Source organism: Protopterus annectens, chromosome 8.part1 (genome assembly GCF_019279795.1).
Source record: "Protopterus annectens isolate FY-2018-M chromosome 8.part1, PAN1.0, whole genome shotgun sequence".
Taxonomy (NCBI): domain Eukaryota; kingdom Metazoa; phylum Chordata; order Ceratodontiformes; family Protopteridae; genus Protopterus; species Protopterus annectens.
In genome coordinates this window covers 389,030,580-389,049,348 of record NC_056742.1, presented here as the reverse complement: position 1 = coordinate 389,049,348, position 18,769 = coordinate 389,030,580, and the positions used below count along the sequence as shown (strand labels likewise).

Sequence of the window (18,769 nt, the reverse complement as noted above, 5' to 3'; positions counted from 1 at the left end):
TTGTAATCAAATATGTTACCAATACATGTAACTCCATACAAAAAATAGTCATTACGGGGCAGAATATGGGTGCTGCAAAGACCACTTTTGGCTGACATCAGAGATTGAAATAATATTAATTTCATGAACTTTAATTGTACTTTGTGTTAGGAATGGGGTCCATTCCTATCATGGTATTAGAAACCCAAAAGATTTGGGGAAAATTTAAAAGGGGGGGGGTGATTTGGAAACTGATCAGGACACAAAGTATACTAAACCCTACCCTGATTTAGAGCATCCTCCCCTGATTTGGAGCATGACAAAATATTTTTATGTGCATGTTTTAGGTTAACCAACACATCTTGCATTTAGTTGCACTTTCTATCAAATAATTTTCCTACATATATTACCACTGTTAAAATACTTATTCTAATTTTTGTAAGAATAATCCTTTAAATTACAGGTTGCAGCTTTTCACTAATAATCACTTTATGTTGACAATATGCCTTTTATTTCTTCCTAAAATGCTTACTGGCATCTGAAAAAAATTGTATGCTTGTATGCTATATGAAAAAGTGAATCTAAAATAGAAATCACATAAAATATATTCTGATTACCAGACAGAATGATTAATTTACTGCACGTAAAGGAAGTGACATTTTCAGAGCTGCATATTTGTTTGAAATAGTTTGTATTACAATATGACAGAGACATTCAAATAGCCCAGTTTGTCTTGATGGCTTTTTGTATTTTAGTTAAGTTTAAAATTTTAAGGAGAAATAATTGTTGGTTAGAAAAAGAAGGTAAGAGATCCAAAGGCAGTAAGTTACAGGGCAGCTACATGGTGGGATAATTTCTGTCCTTGTGAAATATCAAAGATGGCACAAATTTGAATGCAAATAAAATCCTTAGTCATTGCACTGTTGAGCCACAAACTTTGTGAAGACCAGCAGTCCTGATATATCTTATCAACTTCATGGCTGCTGTTGGCTGCAAAGTGATGAGTGCTGATAATACATTCACAGTTTTTATAATTGTCTTCCCTGGATAGACATTACATGAGTTTCTTGGGAAATTCTCTCTGTGTGGGTCACTGCTACAGCCATCATCTTAAGGAAGTCTGCCGCAGGCTCAAAAACGACATGCAGCCAGACATTCAGAGCTGAGCACACTTCCACCTTAGCCTGACTGATGTCACCTTCACTTTGGATGGCCACCTGTACCTGTTATAAAGGTGATGTCAGCCCATGCCAACATCTCCTGTTTTGTTGCTATATTGCTGAATTTGTGGCTCACGATGTAGAAAACATCAAGTGTTAGTGCATCATTCTAGTCCAAAGACTGAAGAGTAAGCAGATAACTGCCCCATTGGTGACCTTCCTTTGTCCTTCTGATATAGGCAGATACTGGAATGCTTTTGGATAAGTGTGGGCAAGGGACTGATAACAGAAAATAGCAAAGCGTAAGAGATAGGGGAATACTGAGTAAAAAAATACTAAGTAAAAAAACGGTTATGGTAACGGTGTTTAGTTCAGTCTAGAGCAGAAGCAGCTGTTAAAATGGATCAGTGGTAGGACATATAAAACATTACACGATAAGTATAACAATAAGTCAAACAAAGTTAGAGAAGATTGGGAAGACAGTCCAGAAAGGCAATTTACCAAAGAAGAAGGGAAAGACATGCTCCCCATGTCAGTATTTTAGTTATGACGTAATGAAAATGTTTGCGAAAAAAGTGTAGGTAGACATCCACATGACATTCCACCCACATAGAAGTGTAAGGCATGACTTCCACTCCCAAACACAGGAAATGTGCTTGTAGGAAGTGCGCAAACTGCATAGGGTTAGACTATAACACCACCAGCTGTAAGGTTTGTCAGAGCTTTAAACCAAACCTAAGACTGAGATAGAAATCCATCCTGGTCAACCTAAAAGAAAAGCCCTTCCCCAACTATGCAGAAGTCAGATGTGTTATCTGAACTCCAGGCTAATATAGCAGACATCAACCCCCCTCCCCAAAAAAAAAAAAATGCAGAAGCATTGGGAGAAAGAAAAGGATCCATCTGAATTAGACAAATCTAGAAGGGACCCTAGGTCTGAAAATATCAGTCACACAGAAATGTTTATTCAGTTCTTCACTGTGGATTTTGATATGGCTAAGATTTCTGCTGATGAACTTTCCCATGCTGCATGTCTTTGGCCTCCAAAATGTCCCACTGGACCAAAGAGCTCAGGTGCCTCTCACAAAGAATGATGATTAGCTGTCCATTTATTTGGTAAACAAGGGCAGGGTAGTGTCCCCATGTTTTTTATTGAAAAGTACATTCATCATACTAAGAAACTTAATGCCAGGAATATTTCCCTTCGGCCTTTTAAAACAATGGCACCCACCCATAAACCAAAGACCCTTTTGGATCTGCAGGACTCTACTGGACTCAAAATGTCATGGATACTAAATACCTAAATCTCTCTCTGCACCATCCCCTCCCCCCAAGACTTGGTTTAACTGTTGCAGGGACTCCTTCAATTTCTCTACAGTTTGATATCGGACCCAACAGAACTTTCTGCATTAGCATTCTGGCCTCCTAAAAGATTTACAGCCCCCCCCCCCCCATGACGGATTCTGATTCCACTAACTCAGAAGAAGAAGAAGAAAAGAAATTGCATTATAGATCACATATATCCTCCCATTTTCCTATGAGATTGAAAAGGAAGACACAATGGCTTCTAACTCACCCCAGAAAACTTGTCATTTGGAGATTCTGTTTGAAAATAACATTTCAAATGATAAGCATATGAGGGTTATAGAATGTCTGAAATTAGGGTTTGTATGGGTTCTCATGACACTAACAGTGATAACCAACACCACAACAGTGATGTAGCACATAAACGATCCACAGAACAAAAAACTCTAGAGCTGGAAATGCTGGCAGATTTCAACAGTTTATTCACAGAACCCAGTAAAAGAACACAAAGCTTTCAGGCAAGAGCCCTTCTTCAGTGTGTAAGTAACTAACAGTTCAAACATAGCTCAATTAATGCCATTCAAACTAAAACCCATGTGACATAGCCCCAATCCACATACAAAATCAATTAATTATTCAAATACAGTAATAAAACCTTAAAGCTCTAAAAGCAGCATATACACAGCATGTATAAAAAATAATATACATAAAATATATAATTAATTAAAATCTATTATTTGTGCAGATACATTTGTCTGTTTCTTAATATTGGTTTAAGACTAACAGCTACATTTTATACCAGGTTTCTCATCTGCTTGCAATCTTAAAATCCACTCATATTCATAAACCTCTAATGTATTATTTAAGTCACCACCCCTTTTGTTTTTATATACAACATTAACTACTCTAAGGCAGAATTCATGGTCTGTCCCATTCTCAGTCATGTGTTTGGTAAGCGCATTAGTTATTGGATGTGTAAGAGAAAAAGAGAAATACATATTTAGACATTATGCCATGTGCAACACTTCAAGTATTATTTACTTAGCTATATGCAATAAATATAATGTGTTCTATATTGGGAAATGTACAGGGAAGCTGACAGATCGCATTGTGGAACATCTCTTCACTCCATCATTCATCCTTACACTGCTGAGAAACCTGTAAATCATTACTCTCCATGACTAAACCTAAACACAATTCAGGATACTACCTGTATTTACACTGCAACCCACTTAAGACTAGTCTGGAACCTGAAGGACTAAATGCCAACTGAAGCAACAGCTGATAGAGAAATGGCTCTACACCTGCACCACTCCCTGGTTAAACTGGTACTAACTTAGTTGTATGAATTTGTGCCATAACTCTCTGCTGCACAAAACTTACTTAACTGTTATCTAGGTATGTTGGTTGGGTTTTATAAGGGTAGTTTAATGTTGCTGTGGTGTTGATGGTTAGTATCATATTTGCATTTTCTGTAAGTTGTCCTCTATGTTTTAAAATTTTTTTGTTATGTAGTGGGAGGATTTAACATGACTGCCCATACATGTCAAGCAGAGCACCTCTTTGGCCGTCTTCAAAAGGAACCTTGACGATTGGGTGGGAGATAGGAAATTCACCCCAGGGATCACGTCAGTTGCCCTGCTAGACAGGGGTCTAGGGAAGTAAATATTGTGGGAAGGAACGGACAGGGAATTGTTATGGCTAGGCTTGTATAGGCCCTAGGGCCAATATCCTAGTACTAACCTATGAACCTATATATCTGAGATAAGTAAAATTAACACTAATGCACTTTGCCACTGTTTCAATAAGCTTTAATTGACACATTTTGATTGTTTACTTGATAGTATGCAAGTGATTCTGTTTTCTGGTTGTGTAATCTTTTAAGACTTCATGCCATGGCAATAATTAATTTGTAGATTTCTGTAATAATGCTTTACCTACATATGACTTCTATTGTATGTTTTGAACGTGAACAGACATAAGCCCAATGTAACCTATATAGTACTTCAAGGGGCCACAGTACTGCATATCCTGTTCACTGAAAGTATAATATGGCACAAGCTGTAGCCAAGTGGCTTACTTTCTCTAATCTGCACATTATTCCAGCCTTCAGCAGCTTGATGTTGTTATAAAGTTTTTTGTTGTGAGAATTTCTTAGCTGGACTGTGTTAAATCCATCATCATAGATGGTTTATACCAAAACTGACAAGGAAGGATATAAAGAGATCAGGGAACAACAAGAATAGATTGTGCAAATGGAAAATAACGAGTTGTTTTTTATGTCTCTGTGGAGAATTAGTGACTGTTCAGGTAGAGCATTAAAGCTCCCTTTTGTAAACCTTATCTTTATAAGGCCACAGTATAGAGGTTTTCCATAAGAGTGTCACAAAAGTTGTTCAGGGTCGTTAGTAGAAACCATTTGGGCACATTGGGAATTGTTAATATCTGTAAGTAGTATGTAGTAGAACAAATAATGTATCCACCATAGCCTGACTGGCTCATAGCACCAGGACCTACTGTGTTACTATCTTGAAACATTGCCAGATCAGTAACATTTAGGACTACTGTTATTACTTGAAGGAATACTCATCAACTCTCATCAAATTGAGATTACTACATCAACTTTGTATTTTTGACTTCAGTAGCTACTATAACTCCCAGTGATGAGCTTTTGAAAAGGAAGCTGTGCCTTTTCTTTGATGTTTGTCTTTCTCTGAGTTAGTATATTTACAGTTGTGGGAGTCTGGGGGTACTAGGGTTCTTGTTTCATGCAAAAACACATTTTTTCAGGAATACTGCAATTAAGTAGTTGAACTAAATGAATCAGGAGTCAACTACAGTATCACCATGTTGTAGTCATAGATTTTTTGCATTTTAGTGTAAGTGTTCATCCAGGTGTAAGGATACTTGTATTACCACAATTTAACGCAAATTGCACCATGTTGGCCTGATAAGGATTACAAATTAATTCTGATCATGACCAAGGTACATGGTTATGAACTGATGTATTGTATTGTATAGTACTTTGCTTACATTTCACTTGCTATATCACTCCACTTAGTTTTGTAATACATTTAACTGTTTTTATATAGGTTATCAAGTTACATGTGTTGTGTCAAGTTGCAGATTTATGATAAAGTCAAAAGGACCTTAAAAAGGCACATTTCATTTTGTTTTCTGTATGTTTCCCTAATACAATCATATGTTATATCCAGCAGAAGTCATGTTCAGATGACTTCTTAAATATGCTACATTTAGCTAAATATTTTGGTTTTCTGCAGCACCATATCAACTGCAGGATGCAAATTCTTTGGAACTGTCTGTGCATGTTTATTGCTATTGCTATATGTTTTCCTGTGTAAGAATTAATTTTTCTCTATTATGCAATGAAAAGAAACATATCATGTGGTGCAATCAAACAAAGAAGGGGTGAATTTGGAATCATGGGAAGCCTGCATGTATGTGAAGCCTTATTTTTGCTTTTATATCTTTTTAATGGTAGGAAAAAAGCTACCTGACTTTAACAGTTCTATTTAAATCCAATTCCTTCAAGTTATTAAACACAAACTTTGTTTTGATTATCTTTCTACAGTTGAAGGCAGTATTACAAGAAAAATAGAAATTGTGAATGATGGGATGCAACATATGAAACTTGAAATGAAGGGTATGAAAGACATGATCATGTCAAGTAAGTACCTTGTAGAAAACTGAGCCTGTTTCCTCTATGATTTTTTTATTTTTTGCAGCATCTTGTTTTATAGTAAAATAATTTTAGTTCTAATGTCATAAGAAAAATCTTCAAAAGAAATGTATTTAAAATAATGTTATGAGTACTATGTGTTGTATGACTGGTTGTTCATTAGATGAGAATTTATTACTGAAGTGGCCTGTTAAAGGAATGCACTACACAAATCGTGATGCATGTGTGGTACATTGTAACAGTTTGTGCTCAGTTTAGTTACATTTTCACTTACTATTTTTGCTGTACTTTTCATTATTGTGTTAACTACAAGTTAGTTATATTAAGTCTAGTGTGCAGGGAAACCCTACATAGTGAGTTTGAAAACAGACTGACTTTTTTGTGTATTTCCTGGTTTGTCGATGGCTTTTGTTAGTGAAGCAGGTATCAGTGAGCCAGATATTAGGACATTCATTTTTAGTTGACTCATGTAATAGAGTTATGGTCCCAAGTTTGGGAGGGTATGGGCTTTACTTATATGCCATTCTTGTCCATCTGCACCCATCTTTGGGAACAGTCGTGGTGGTGCTGCTGTAGCGTTGTCGCCTCACAGTAAGATGCTGTCCGGTTCGATTCTCAGCTAGATTGTCATCTGCTTGGAGACATGCGTGAATGAGCGTACCTTCGGTGAAGGCTGTGCATCAGGGCTGGTAACTCGGCACGTAAAAATCAACTACCAATCATTAGCGGACTGGAGTTCCACTGTGGCGACCCCTAACTGGGAAAAGCCGAAAGACACAAACAAACAAACTCCGTACAACCCAGCAGCATCCATAAGCCTTCTTTTAATTCTGTGAGTGTTTGCTTATGTCTTTCTAAGAATTCATTGCTGTCCTCCACAGATTGTAGAGTGTTGTTTTTACTCTTGACTACTCAGACATATCTGTTGTCTATTCATTGCTACCTCTTCCTGAATTGTTAATAATTTTTTTCTCACAACTTTTGAGAATTTTTTGTGATGATAATGCTTTCTGAATTCAAGTGGGTAAAAATTAACAGTTAGGTGAAAGTGTCATATGTTCTGTCATGTAAGTGTAGGGCAGCATTTTCATTATATTTTAATCCCACAAATAATATAGTTTACTCATGTTACGATCTACTCTAAAACAGATACACATTTAGCATCTGAACTACCTCAGATAATTAAAACCCTTTTGTAGTTTGTCGACAGAGGCACGCCCAGTTTTCCTATGCATTTTTACTATTATCTTTAGTTTAATTTATTTGTCCATACCCTCAGGGTGACTATTAGAATCTGATTTTCAGCTGGGATACCTTGCTTTTTTATGAAAGATGTTCCTGTAATAATGTCCTTTAGCCGTTAATTCAGGTCTAAGCGAATGTTTAAACACTTTTGCTTTGCAAGGGGTTTGGCTTTATTGGCCTAAATTTGTCCATTAACAGACTTAAAAAGAAAAAAGTCATGGGCATTCAGGACTGCCATACAGTTGAAATACCTGATGTCCTTAAGGGGTCATTTGCACATATCCCATTACCCTCTTTTACAAGAGGTTTTAAGGAATCACACAGTGAAAAAGTACAGTTTTGTACCTACCATAAATGTAGATGTTCGAGTGTTCACCCTGCTGCAGTCATCACACTTGGGTTATCCTGTCGTCAGGCGGTCCCGCAGTCAGCCTGAATTCCAAAGTCTTGGTCCGGCGTCGGTTGCTGTCGCTTCTTCCCTGACGTCAGTGTGCCAGGAGTATAAAAGAGGCATCTGACGCCATTTTCTTCAGTTTTTCTTGCCCCAGATGTCAGGTGCCCCCCCAATAGGAGGTCACTACATAGTACCAATAATAAAAGTGAAGCACAAACAAAATCATACCTCCAGCTATAAGCAAATACACCACAAAGGTTGTATCAGATATAAAGGCATAGAAAGGTTTCAGTTAGATCAGAGGGGATGGAGGGAGGGTAACCTGGACTGCAGCAGGGTGAACACTCGAACATCTACATTTATGGTAGGTACAAAACTGTACTATGTTCATCGTGTTACCCTGCTGCAGTCATCACACTTGGGTTGAATCCCAAAGCTAAGGATGGGAGGTGGAATCAAACAGGGTTAGAGGAGGCTAGTAGGCCCTGCAAAACTGCAGTGGCGAAGCCAGCTCTAGTCTTAGAGTATAGTGGTAAGTGATAGTGTTTGGTGAAGGTGTGTACTGAACTCCAAGTTGCAGCTTCCAGAATATCCTTGGTTGGCACCCCCCTGAGGAAGGCTGTAGATGTAGCTGCTGCCCTGGTGGAGTGGGGCCTTATGCTAGCAGGAACTGGTTTTCCATGATGGGTGTAGCAAAAACGTATGCAATGTCCTATCCATTTTGAAATGGTCTGTTTTGAGATAGCCTTTCCTTGTGATGCTGTAGCATAGGATACAAAGAGCTGGTCAGATTTTCTGAAAAGCTTAGCTTTATCCAAGTAGTAACGTAATTGCCTGTGAATGCCCAAGGAGTGCAGCAGTCTTTCTCCTTTGTTCTGTGGATTTGGAAAAAAGGTGGGTAAATGGATGGTTTGATTTAGAGCCACACTAGATACCACCTTTGGCATAAAGGAGGGGTTAGTTCGTAGAGAGACTCTGTCTTGATGAAAAATGAGGAAAGGCTCTACTGCCATTAGTGCCTGAAGCTCTGAAACTCTACTCGCTGAAGTAATTGCTAGCAGCAGGGCAGTCTTCCATGATATAAACTTTAAATCAGCTGAGAAAGCTGGCTCAAAAGGTGGTAGCGTAAGCTTTTCCAGAACAAAGTTGAGGTCCCAAGTTGTCGTGGGTGCTCTCCCGGGAGGCCTTATATTTTTGACTCCTCTGAGCTACTGCCTTAGAAGTGGATGTGAAAATAAGGGAGGATCCATGTTGTAGTGAGCTGAAATAGCTGAGGTGTGGATTTTAATAGATGAAAAGAAAAGACCTTTGTGTAACATCTCAGTTAAATATTGTAGAATCTGAGGTATGTCCGGCTCAAGGGGATTTTGGCCTTTAGCTTGGTTCCAGGTGCAAAATCATTTCCATTTGTCTGATTAGGCTTTCCTGGTGCTGGGCCTCCTGGCCTCCAGAATGACATCCATAACAGCTTGTGATAGAGGAGCTGGCTGGTTGTTTAGATGATTTGCCATGCAGCCAGATTTAAGGTCTTGAGCTGGCTGTGTAGAATCTGGCTGTCTTGCTGTGTGAGCAGATGAGGAATTTGTGGTAAAATCCATGGTGGGCCGTGGGCCATGTTCCGTAGTAGTGGGTACCAGTGCTGGCATGGCAAGTCTGGGGCAATGAGTGTCATTTGTGGTCTCTCCATTCTGACTTTCAGTAGCACCTTTGTTAGAAGAGGTAGTGGAGGAAAGGCATATACTGTCAACATTTTCCAACTGAATGAGAGTGCGTCCACTTTCCAAGCTTGATGGTGGAATGTCCTTGTGCAAAGTTTGGGCAGCTGATAGTTTTGGGGGTTGGCAAACAGATCTACGTCTGGGCGGCCCCATTTTTGAGTTATCATTGCAAATACTTGTGGATCCAGTTTCCACTCGGTGAGATCCATGATGTTTCTGCTTAGGTCATCTGCCAATGTGTTATTTTTTCCTGGCAGGAATTGTGGTTGTAATTGAACTTGGTAAGTCAGTGATGTGTTCCACAAGGTCATTGCTTGCCTGCATAGAGGGTAGGAGTGTGTACTCCCTTGCATTTTTATGTACCACATTACTGTGGTATTGTCTGTCCTTATTATAAGTTGTCCTGGATGTAAGAGGTCCTTGAAAGCTGTCAGAGCATTCTGTACAGCTAGCATTTCTTTTTGATTGATGTGCAGATATCTTTGATCTGTAGTCCATTTGCCTTGAACGCACTGTCCTGCCATGTGTGCTCCCCAGGCATAGTCCGATGCATCTGTTGTCATAGTTTGCCTGACTGGGGGTAAGGTGAAAGGCTGACCCTTGTTGAGGTGACATGCCTGTGACCACCATAGAAACTCCTGTTGAAGGCAGGGAATGAGAGGTATCATTGTTTCCAAGCTGTGGCTGTGTTGAGTCCATACGCTTTTCAGGTACCATTGTAATTTCCTCATATGCAGTTTTGCAAATGGTATTAGTAGTATGCAAGATGCCATGAATCCCAAGGTCTGCAGAATTTTTCTTGCAGGGAGTTAGGTCTTTGTTGCCATTATTTTGAAGTATTGAGTTAGTTGTAATTGCTTGTCTGGCGTGAGATAAGCCATCTGGGCTGTTGTATTCAAGCTGGAAACCAGGAATGTCATGTTTTGTGAGGACACTAGTTTTTATTTCTTTTCATTTACTGTGTACCCTAGGCAACTTAGAAGATGTTTGACAAACGCCAGATGTTGTAAGAGAATGTCCTTGCTTTCTGCTTGGATGAGGCAGTCATCCAGGTATGGGTATATTTGAATTCCTCTTTGTCTGCAGTATGCAATTACTGGTGCCAGGCATTTTGTGAAGACCCTGGGTGCAGTAGCTAAGCCAAAGGGCAGTGCAGAGAATTGGTAATGGGTTGAACCTGCAATGAAACAGAGGTATCTTCTGCAATTTTGTCTGATAGGGACATGCAGGTATGCCTCCTTGAGGTCCAACGTTACTAGCCAAGCCTTCTTGTCCAACATGGGAAGAAGCTGCTGTAGTGTTAGCATCTTGAATGTGGGTACTTGCAAGTAGGTGTTTAGAATTGAAAGGTCCAGAATGGGTCTCCATGCATTGTCCTTTCTGGGGACTAGAAAGAGCCTTGAGTAAAATCATTGGTCTTGCTCCTGTGTAGGCACCAGTTGAATGGCTCTCATGTCCATGAGAGCTGCAATTTGTTTTTGTGCCTCTGCCCATTGAGTTTGTGGCAGGTTTGGCAATCCTTTTATCCTTGGCAAGGTGTGAAAATGGGATCTGTATCCTTGTGAGATAATGTCTAGGACCCATTTGTCTTTTGTTATGATGCGCCAGTTGTCTGCAAAAAATGCTACTTTTCCTCCCAAGGGAGCTGCCAAGAGAGTTTTGCTTGGCAGTTTGAGGGTTAAGTCATTGTGTTTGTCTTCTAGTAGTTTGGGGCCTGTCTTCTCCTCCCTTCTGTGTTTCAGTGCCCCATTGGCGAGGTTTGTAAGAAATTTGTGCTCAACCTCTGCCCCTTGGGCATCTGTATTTACCCCTCTGTGGCCTGTCAGAAGCTGGAAAGGACCAATTTTTTGTTGGCCAATTTCTGCTGAAACGAGGGGGTTGTACCTGTAAGAAATCCTTGACCATCTGCATGGACTTTGCCTTATCCTCCATTTTCTTTAAAACCTCTTCTGCTTTGACACCAAATAAGACATCCTGCTGCAAAGGTGCATCTAGTAATTTTGCTTTAACATGATCAGGCAGAGTTTGTTCCTTTAACCAAGCATGCCTGCGTATGACAGACCCAGTAACAGCTGCTCTACATGAAGCTTCCAAGGAATCAAATCCACATTGTAAAGTATGTTTGCCCACCTGTTCAGCTGCATGCAACAGATCTTGCATTTCCTTGAATTCAGACTGTTGAATGTGTGTGCTCATCTTTTGTTTTAATTGAGACATTAGGAATTGCTGATATTTCAGCATATGAAATTGACAATTGAATGCCCTCATAGCTAGAGTAGCTGAGGTGTAAACTTTCTTCCCCCACCTATCTAGTGCTCTAGAGTCTCTTTCAAAGGGCACAGGACCCTGGGAGATTGTTTCTGGGTCAGCAACAGGGCTTTTGTAAAGGAATTTGTGTGAGTCAGGCACTCTATAATATCTGTCTGGTTTGGCTGGAGCAGGAGGCAGAGAATCTAGATTTAGACTAGATTCTAAGTAAACATCACCCACAATGTCTAAAACTGGAGGGATAGCAAGAGGTCTGTGCTGGAGAAGTAAAAGAAACTCTTGGAGCCTTTTCTTTGAGTCGGAGTAATCCTGACCTTCCCAGTGGAAATGTTCCCTCATGGTATGTAAGGTTTCCCCAAAGGAATAGTCTTCAGGGGGAGATGCTGAGGGAATGGAGTCTTCAGCATCAGAATCTTCATAAGGGGGAAAGGAGTAATCCTGTTCCTCAGAGGAGTCTGAGGAAATAGAAACTTGATCAGAGGAAGCATAATCCTCCTCTTGTCTTGGACTTTTGTCTGGCGGGGTATGGGGGGTTGGGAGCCCCTGATCAGAGTAATCAAATCTTCAGCCATCTTAAGCATCTGTTTCTTAGGCATGGGGCCTTGAACTGGAGACTGATGTACAGTCTTTTTAGGTTTTAAAGGAGTCTTAAGCTTAGCATAAGATTTTATGGTGAGAGTAGTCGGTCTAAAGACACCTTCTGTAACCGAAGGTGATGTCCTTCAAGAATGCAACTGCAGTCATAACATATGGGTTGTCCTGCCTCAGGCAGCCCTTGGTCAGCCTTGGTCGCGGCCGTTCGCCTCTGGGGTCCGTTCGGCTGATTTCGTATTTCTCTCCGGCGTCAGGCGGCTGGAGTATAATAGCCGATCAGCGGCGCTTTCTTCTTTCTCTCTTGTGCGCGCGGTGTTCAGCAGAAAGCAGTAGCAAAGTGACGGTCGGTCAGCTCCTTGACGCCAGTATTGATTTTCCTCCGGATACATGTCCATGTCTCAAGGCCTACACACACACGTGCAGCCAGCAGCAAGTCCAAACATCTTACTGCTAAAACCTTACCTCAGGCTACTCTGAAACTCAAAATCATGTCCATGGCCACAGATTTAATTTCTCTGATCAGAGGCTCCCAGGCCCATCAGGGAAACCCCTCTGACCCTCTGCCCTCAGATGAAGATTTCTGAAAGCCAGGAAGAGCCCTTCCAGACCTATGAGGATTCAGATCAAAAAGCCTCAACACAGACCCTTAGCTATACCTCCTGTGCTTGATGTTTGGATGACTTATCCTCCTGTCAAGCCTGACAGATACTATAGGGTCCCAGAAATCATCTCATTTATTTAGGCCCATGCTGTTGATTTAGAAACAATTTCCTCTTAATTGTCTCTTCACATGTTTTCAATATCAGGATTTCCTGTTACCTCCCTGAACCTTTAGATAGGAAGTCTTTGCAGGAGGCTGTGCATAACTCTCAGCAGGTTAGCGTCAAAGATTTCAGCCGCCTAGATTCAGCAGGAACTGGCCTTCAAAACTGTCCCTACAAATTGGTCCTTTACTCAAGATTTCAAAAACAAAAGTGTAAGCAGGGAAGAGGGGCAATACAACAGAGGATCCTGCAGGAAACTACAATGCAACCCAGCAAACCAAAGAAGTGGCATCAGTAATTTGCAGGCTCCAGGGATTCAGGCTCAGGGGATTCTGGCGCCATCGTACCTGGTGATCGCCTCATACAAACAAACAACAAAAACTTGAGATTATGGTGTTGTACACTTCAGGACACACTCACAGAACTGATCATACAGTCAACTTTCAACTTCAGCAAGACTTCAGATAACCTTCTTAATACCAAACTAGACACAGCCTCTGAACTGACCTCTCAAAAGACAGACACAAAAAAAAGCTAAAGCATTACTTTCAAAAGTTTAACAAAGCTCACCAGATGACTGCAAGGAGTTTCCTACAGGCCCTGGGTTACATGGCATCCTGCATTCTCTTGGTCCCACTAGCAAGGACTCTGCTTCAGCTATCTCTTGTTAGATACAACACTGATACACACAACACTTCACATCCTTGCTTTTCACAGGCAATTTTTAATTAGATCATCAAAGAGGAGTCTCCCAAGAGCGTACCTGGTACCAGCTTGGGACCCTAATTTTGTCCTAGAAAAATTGACTTTACCTCCCTCGAGCCAGCAGCTTCTGTGGAGTTACAATTTCTTTCCTGAAGACAGCTTTTCCTGCTGGCCATAACCTCAGCAAGAAGGGTTTCGGAATTACAGGCCTTAATGGCAATACCACCACTCATACTTTTTCACGAGACAGGGTTCCTCACGAAACCAACCCTTTTTTGCCAAAAAAAGTGGTATCCAGGGTTTCTAAATCAAAGCAATTCACCTGCCCTACTTTCTTTCCCAATCCTGAGCATATTTTCCAAACACAACACCCCCCCCTTTATATTCCAGATCCAGGCAGGGCTTGGCTCGCAGTCCCAGAGGGGATTGATAGCTACACCATCCCTTTCCTAGAGCATACCACCCAGCTAAGCTGTGTGTGGTATTCAACCCATATGTTATGACTGCAGTTGCATTCTTGGGACATAGTACAGTTTGTGCCTACCATAAATGTAGATGTCGGCAGGACAACCCATATGTTATGACTGCAGTTGCATATCTATCGGACATCTACATTTATGCTAGGTACAAAACTGTACTTTTCCACAGCACCTGCTTCTCCTTCTGCAATGTTGTCGGTAGGGCCTAAAGAAAATGGCTTCATCGGCCTAGTACTCTCTGATTGAGAATCCGAAGTGGTCTGGGGTTCCAATTCTGCGGTCGTCAGGGGCTGCGTAGGTGCCTCACTGAAAACCGGAGAACCGGCGGCAGACCCAGCCGAGGCCTTGGAGTCTGGCTTGGATCTAGGCTGCCTGTCCTTATCTTTGCATTTTTTATCCACGCCAGTAGTCGGTTGCTCCGACGGCATAGTATAATTAAATTTCCTACCGAAGTAGTGTCGAGTGAAATCAAAGCGTCGCTTTATAGTTTGCTTATTGAACCTAGCACAAAACCAACAACAGTGATGTTGTGGTCTGGGCCTAGGCAAGGTATACAATAAGAATGAAAGTCCTTATGAGGTATTTGCTTCCCACAAGAAATGCAATTGTTAACTTTTTCTGACATCGGACTGAGGCAAGAAAAGGTTCCCCAATGGGGTACTTAGCTTTTGAAGACTTCGGACTGAAATTCGATTCGAAAATCTCAGGTGTCGACTGACCAGCACTTGCGAACTGCTTCTGCTTCGGGCACTTCGCGGCAAGAAAGACTGAAGAAAATGGCGTTGGATGCCTCTTTTATACCCCTGGTGCACTGACGTCAGGGAAGAAGCGACAGCAACCGACGCCGGACCAAGGCTTTGGAATTCAGGCCAACTGCGGGTCCGCCTGATGACAGGATAACCCAAGGGTGATGACTGCAGCAGGGTAACATGATGAACATCTCTAGCTTGCTTAGGGTTTTCTTGCAGTTTTTTACTAAGATAGTGGTGTGAGGAATTTTGTAAGCTAGATATAACATAACTCTAACAGCAGAGTTCCACACTACCTGCAGTTGGGAAGGGATCTGTAAAACAAAGCCTTTATTGAGCATGAGAAACTGTCATCTACAAGATTACCAAAGCCATGGATCACCACAGCTCTGCTTTTTATGTACAGGTTCCTAGTTGGAAAACAAATGAGTTATAAGTAAAGCATTTACTTTCCTGCTTGTGGTAAGCACTCTTTTTAAGCTAATGAAATGCATCTGAATGCATTTGAACCTCAATGGAGGCAACCTGTGTACATTCACAGTTAAAATTAAGTCAGTAGAACACTATAGAGTATGCTGTATACTTTGCATGCATGCATGCATTTGCTCATCACTAAGACCTTCATCTCACCAACATTTCACTTCAGCAAATTCCTTATAATCTATTCTCTTATTTTAAAGAGACAGAAATTAATCACTGGACATCATCAGAAATAGTAGAAGTAATAGAGCATGTTCTTTGTATTTCACTGTTGCAGTCATCACATTTGGGTTATCCCTGCCAGGGTAGCCCTCAGCCGGCCTGAATACATTTCTGCATCGGTTGCTGTTGCTTGAAGAGTAACATCAGGTCATCAGTAGTATAAAGGGCTACCCTTCAGATGATCAAACTTTTAAAAGTTCGACTTTCATATGGCTGAGACCATATGATCAAACTTTCAAAAGCTTGACCAATCTGAATGGAGATCTCCATACAGTGTGGAATGGGAAGATTTCCCATTACTACAATGTAGTGCGATCTCAGAGTTGGTATATTTAAGTAGAAGGGGGTGGGGAGCACAGGGTGCTTGCCCCCTTGCTAAACAGAGTTAGTGGGGGGGGGGGTTGTGTGTTATGGTGGTTACTTTACATGGTTGATGTTTTAAATGTTCGATCATATGGTCTCGGCCATATGAAAGTTGAACATTTGAGCTATCGATCATGTAAAGTAGACCCGTATAAAGTAAGGCAGCCAATGCCCTTACCCCAGTCTTTCTTTCTGTGGAGCCAGAAGCAGTTCGCACGAGTGCTGGTCAGCTACTACCTGAGTTTCGTCTACCAAACTGAAGCTGAAGTCTTCTAAAGCTAAGTACCCCATTGGGGATCCTTTTTTCTTGCACTAACAGATGTCAGAAAAAGCTGATAATTGTCTCGCCTGTGGAAAACAAATACCACACTGAGACTTCCACTCTTACTGCGTCACTTGTTTAGGACCAGACCACAATGTCCCTCGTTGTTGCTTCTGTGCTTTGTTCAATGCTAGAACTATCCATCGTTTGGCCCTTATTGTAGCCAGATATTTTCGCTTACAGTCCTTGAACTCTGATATGGCTTTGGTAAGCCATTCAACAGCAGATCTTCCAAAAAAATAAAGAAAAAGACATAGACAGACAGCACAGGTCCAAACCTACCGACGATGCTTCCGTTAAGCTGGTTGTCAGTTCTCCAGTACTCAGTGAGGCACTTTCACAGCCCCTGATGCCCACTTCTGTTGATTCACTGGCCGCTACTGAGACCCTTTTGGAGTCCGGTATGCCGCAAAACTCTTCTTCGACTAAGGATCCTGTGGTCATCTCAACCTTGGATGGGTCTGGAGCTGCTGAGCAGGCACCAGCTTCTGAGGAAGTCCTTTGCACTACCAAATCTAGACACAAGACAATATCTTCTTTTGTGACTACCGTTCTTTCTAAAACTACCGAGTTTCTTAGGCCCAGGGTACGAACCACACCCAAGAAACCAACGACCCACTCTCAGGCGCCTGCTACCTTGCCTCAGTCTCAAATGCTTAAAATGGCGGAAGACCTTATCATGCTAATCAGGGGAAGCCAAGCTACCCCCTCCAAAAGGAAAAGAGATCTGTCCCCTGTAGTTTTGTCTGAACTAGAGTCAGATGAGTCTGATGCATCTGAATATGTAGACATGCAACCCCTCTCCGCTCATGAGGATTCTGATGCAGAGGATTCCATTCCTTCAGCCTCTCCCTCAGAGGATTTTTCCTTTGGGGAAACCCTGCATACTTTAAGGGAGCATTTCCAATGGGAGAGTCAGAACTACCCTTAGTCTAAAAAGAGACTCGGGGAATTCCTAGATCTTCCACAACACATACCCTTAGCCATCCCCCAGTCCTGGATGTTGTGGAGGAAGTTTTCCTCGACTCCAGCTTGACTCCTGATGCCCTTCATCCTGCTCCCAGAAAACCAGACAGATACTACAGAGTCCCTGACTCACACAAATATCTTTTTAGAAATCCTACAGCTGACCCTGAGGTCATTTCTCAAGGGCCAATAGGGATTAAAGCAACTTCGGCTAAGAATCCCACCCGCTCAGAGAGGGATTCCTGAGCATTGGACAGATGGGGTAAAAAAGTATACACCTCAGCTACTCTTGCTATCAGGGTACTAAATTGTCAGTTTCATATGCTGAAATATCAGAAATATACCCTGGAACTCCTAAAACAAAAAATTGTCTTCCTTTCCTGCTTGGGCAGGAAATAAATATTTACAAGAGTTAATGCATTCTGCAAGTCAAGTAACTAAACACACCTTGCACTGTTGTTCTGACACCCTAGAAGATTATTGCAGGGCATCAGTCACTGGATCTGTAATTAGAAGGCATGCATGGCTTAAACAACAGCCCCTGCCAGACCATGTCAGATCTAAATTGGTGGATGCCCCCTTACACAGATACCTTATTTGGCACTAAGGCAGAAGAGGTCTTAAAAAAGATGGAAGAAAAAGCAAAATCTATGCAAACTGTTATGGATTTCTTGCAGGTTCGGCCCCCTAGGTTCAGCAGGCATTGCCCTTCCAAACAATGGTCCATTCCTGCTCCAGACTGGCCACGGCAGCACTGGTACCCCTTGCTGTGCAACCTGTCCTCACTACCCACATGGCATCTTCCTCAGATTCCAAACCTCCTGACCCAGAGGAAAGGGGAATTCATGCATCCTCAACTGCAGACCCCCAATTTGGCAGCTTGGCTTATTCCCTAACCCCGAACCAATGTGCCAACCTCAGTAAACAAGTTCTGAATGTTATCCATGAGGCCAGCCATCCTAGCACCAGAAAGTCCCATGCTGACAAATGGAAAAGGTTCTGCACCTGGATCCAGGCTAAGGGAGCCAACACAGCACAGTCCTCCCTCCCTCTCTTCCTGGATTACCTAGCTGACCTACTACACAGTGGCCTCTCTTTCCCCTCTATTAAAATTCGTGCCTCTGCTATTTCTGCTCGTTTTCCCACTGAGCAGACCCTTTTCTCACACCCTTTGATCAAACAGTTCCTCAGAGGGGCTAGCAACTTGAGGCCACCCAGAAGGGCACCAACACTTTGTTTTGGAAAAGCTCACCCTGCCCCCTTTTGAACAAGCTTCTTCAGCAAAGCTAAAATTTCTCTCCAGGAAAACAGCATTCCTTCTGGCCATCACTTCAGCCAGAAGAGTTTCTAAACTGC

The 18,769-nt window shown here is 41.7% G+C and overlaps 1 protein-coding gene across 1 annotated transcript in view; it reads left to right on the top strand.

Annotated features, from left to right (window-relative positions):
* Nucleotides 1-18,769, top strand: part of LOC122810373 (mixed lineage kinase domain-like protein) — a gene marked incomplete in the record, with an annotated part of 573,260 nt that overhangs the window by 135,508 nt on the left and 418,983 nt on the right. The window contains 1 exon segment of the mRNA XM_044081960.1: nt 6,037-6,132. Coding sequence (XP_043937895.1) covers nt 6,037-6,132 — 96 coding nt within the window.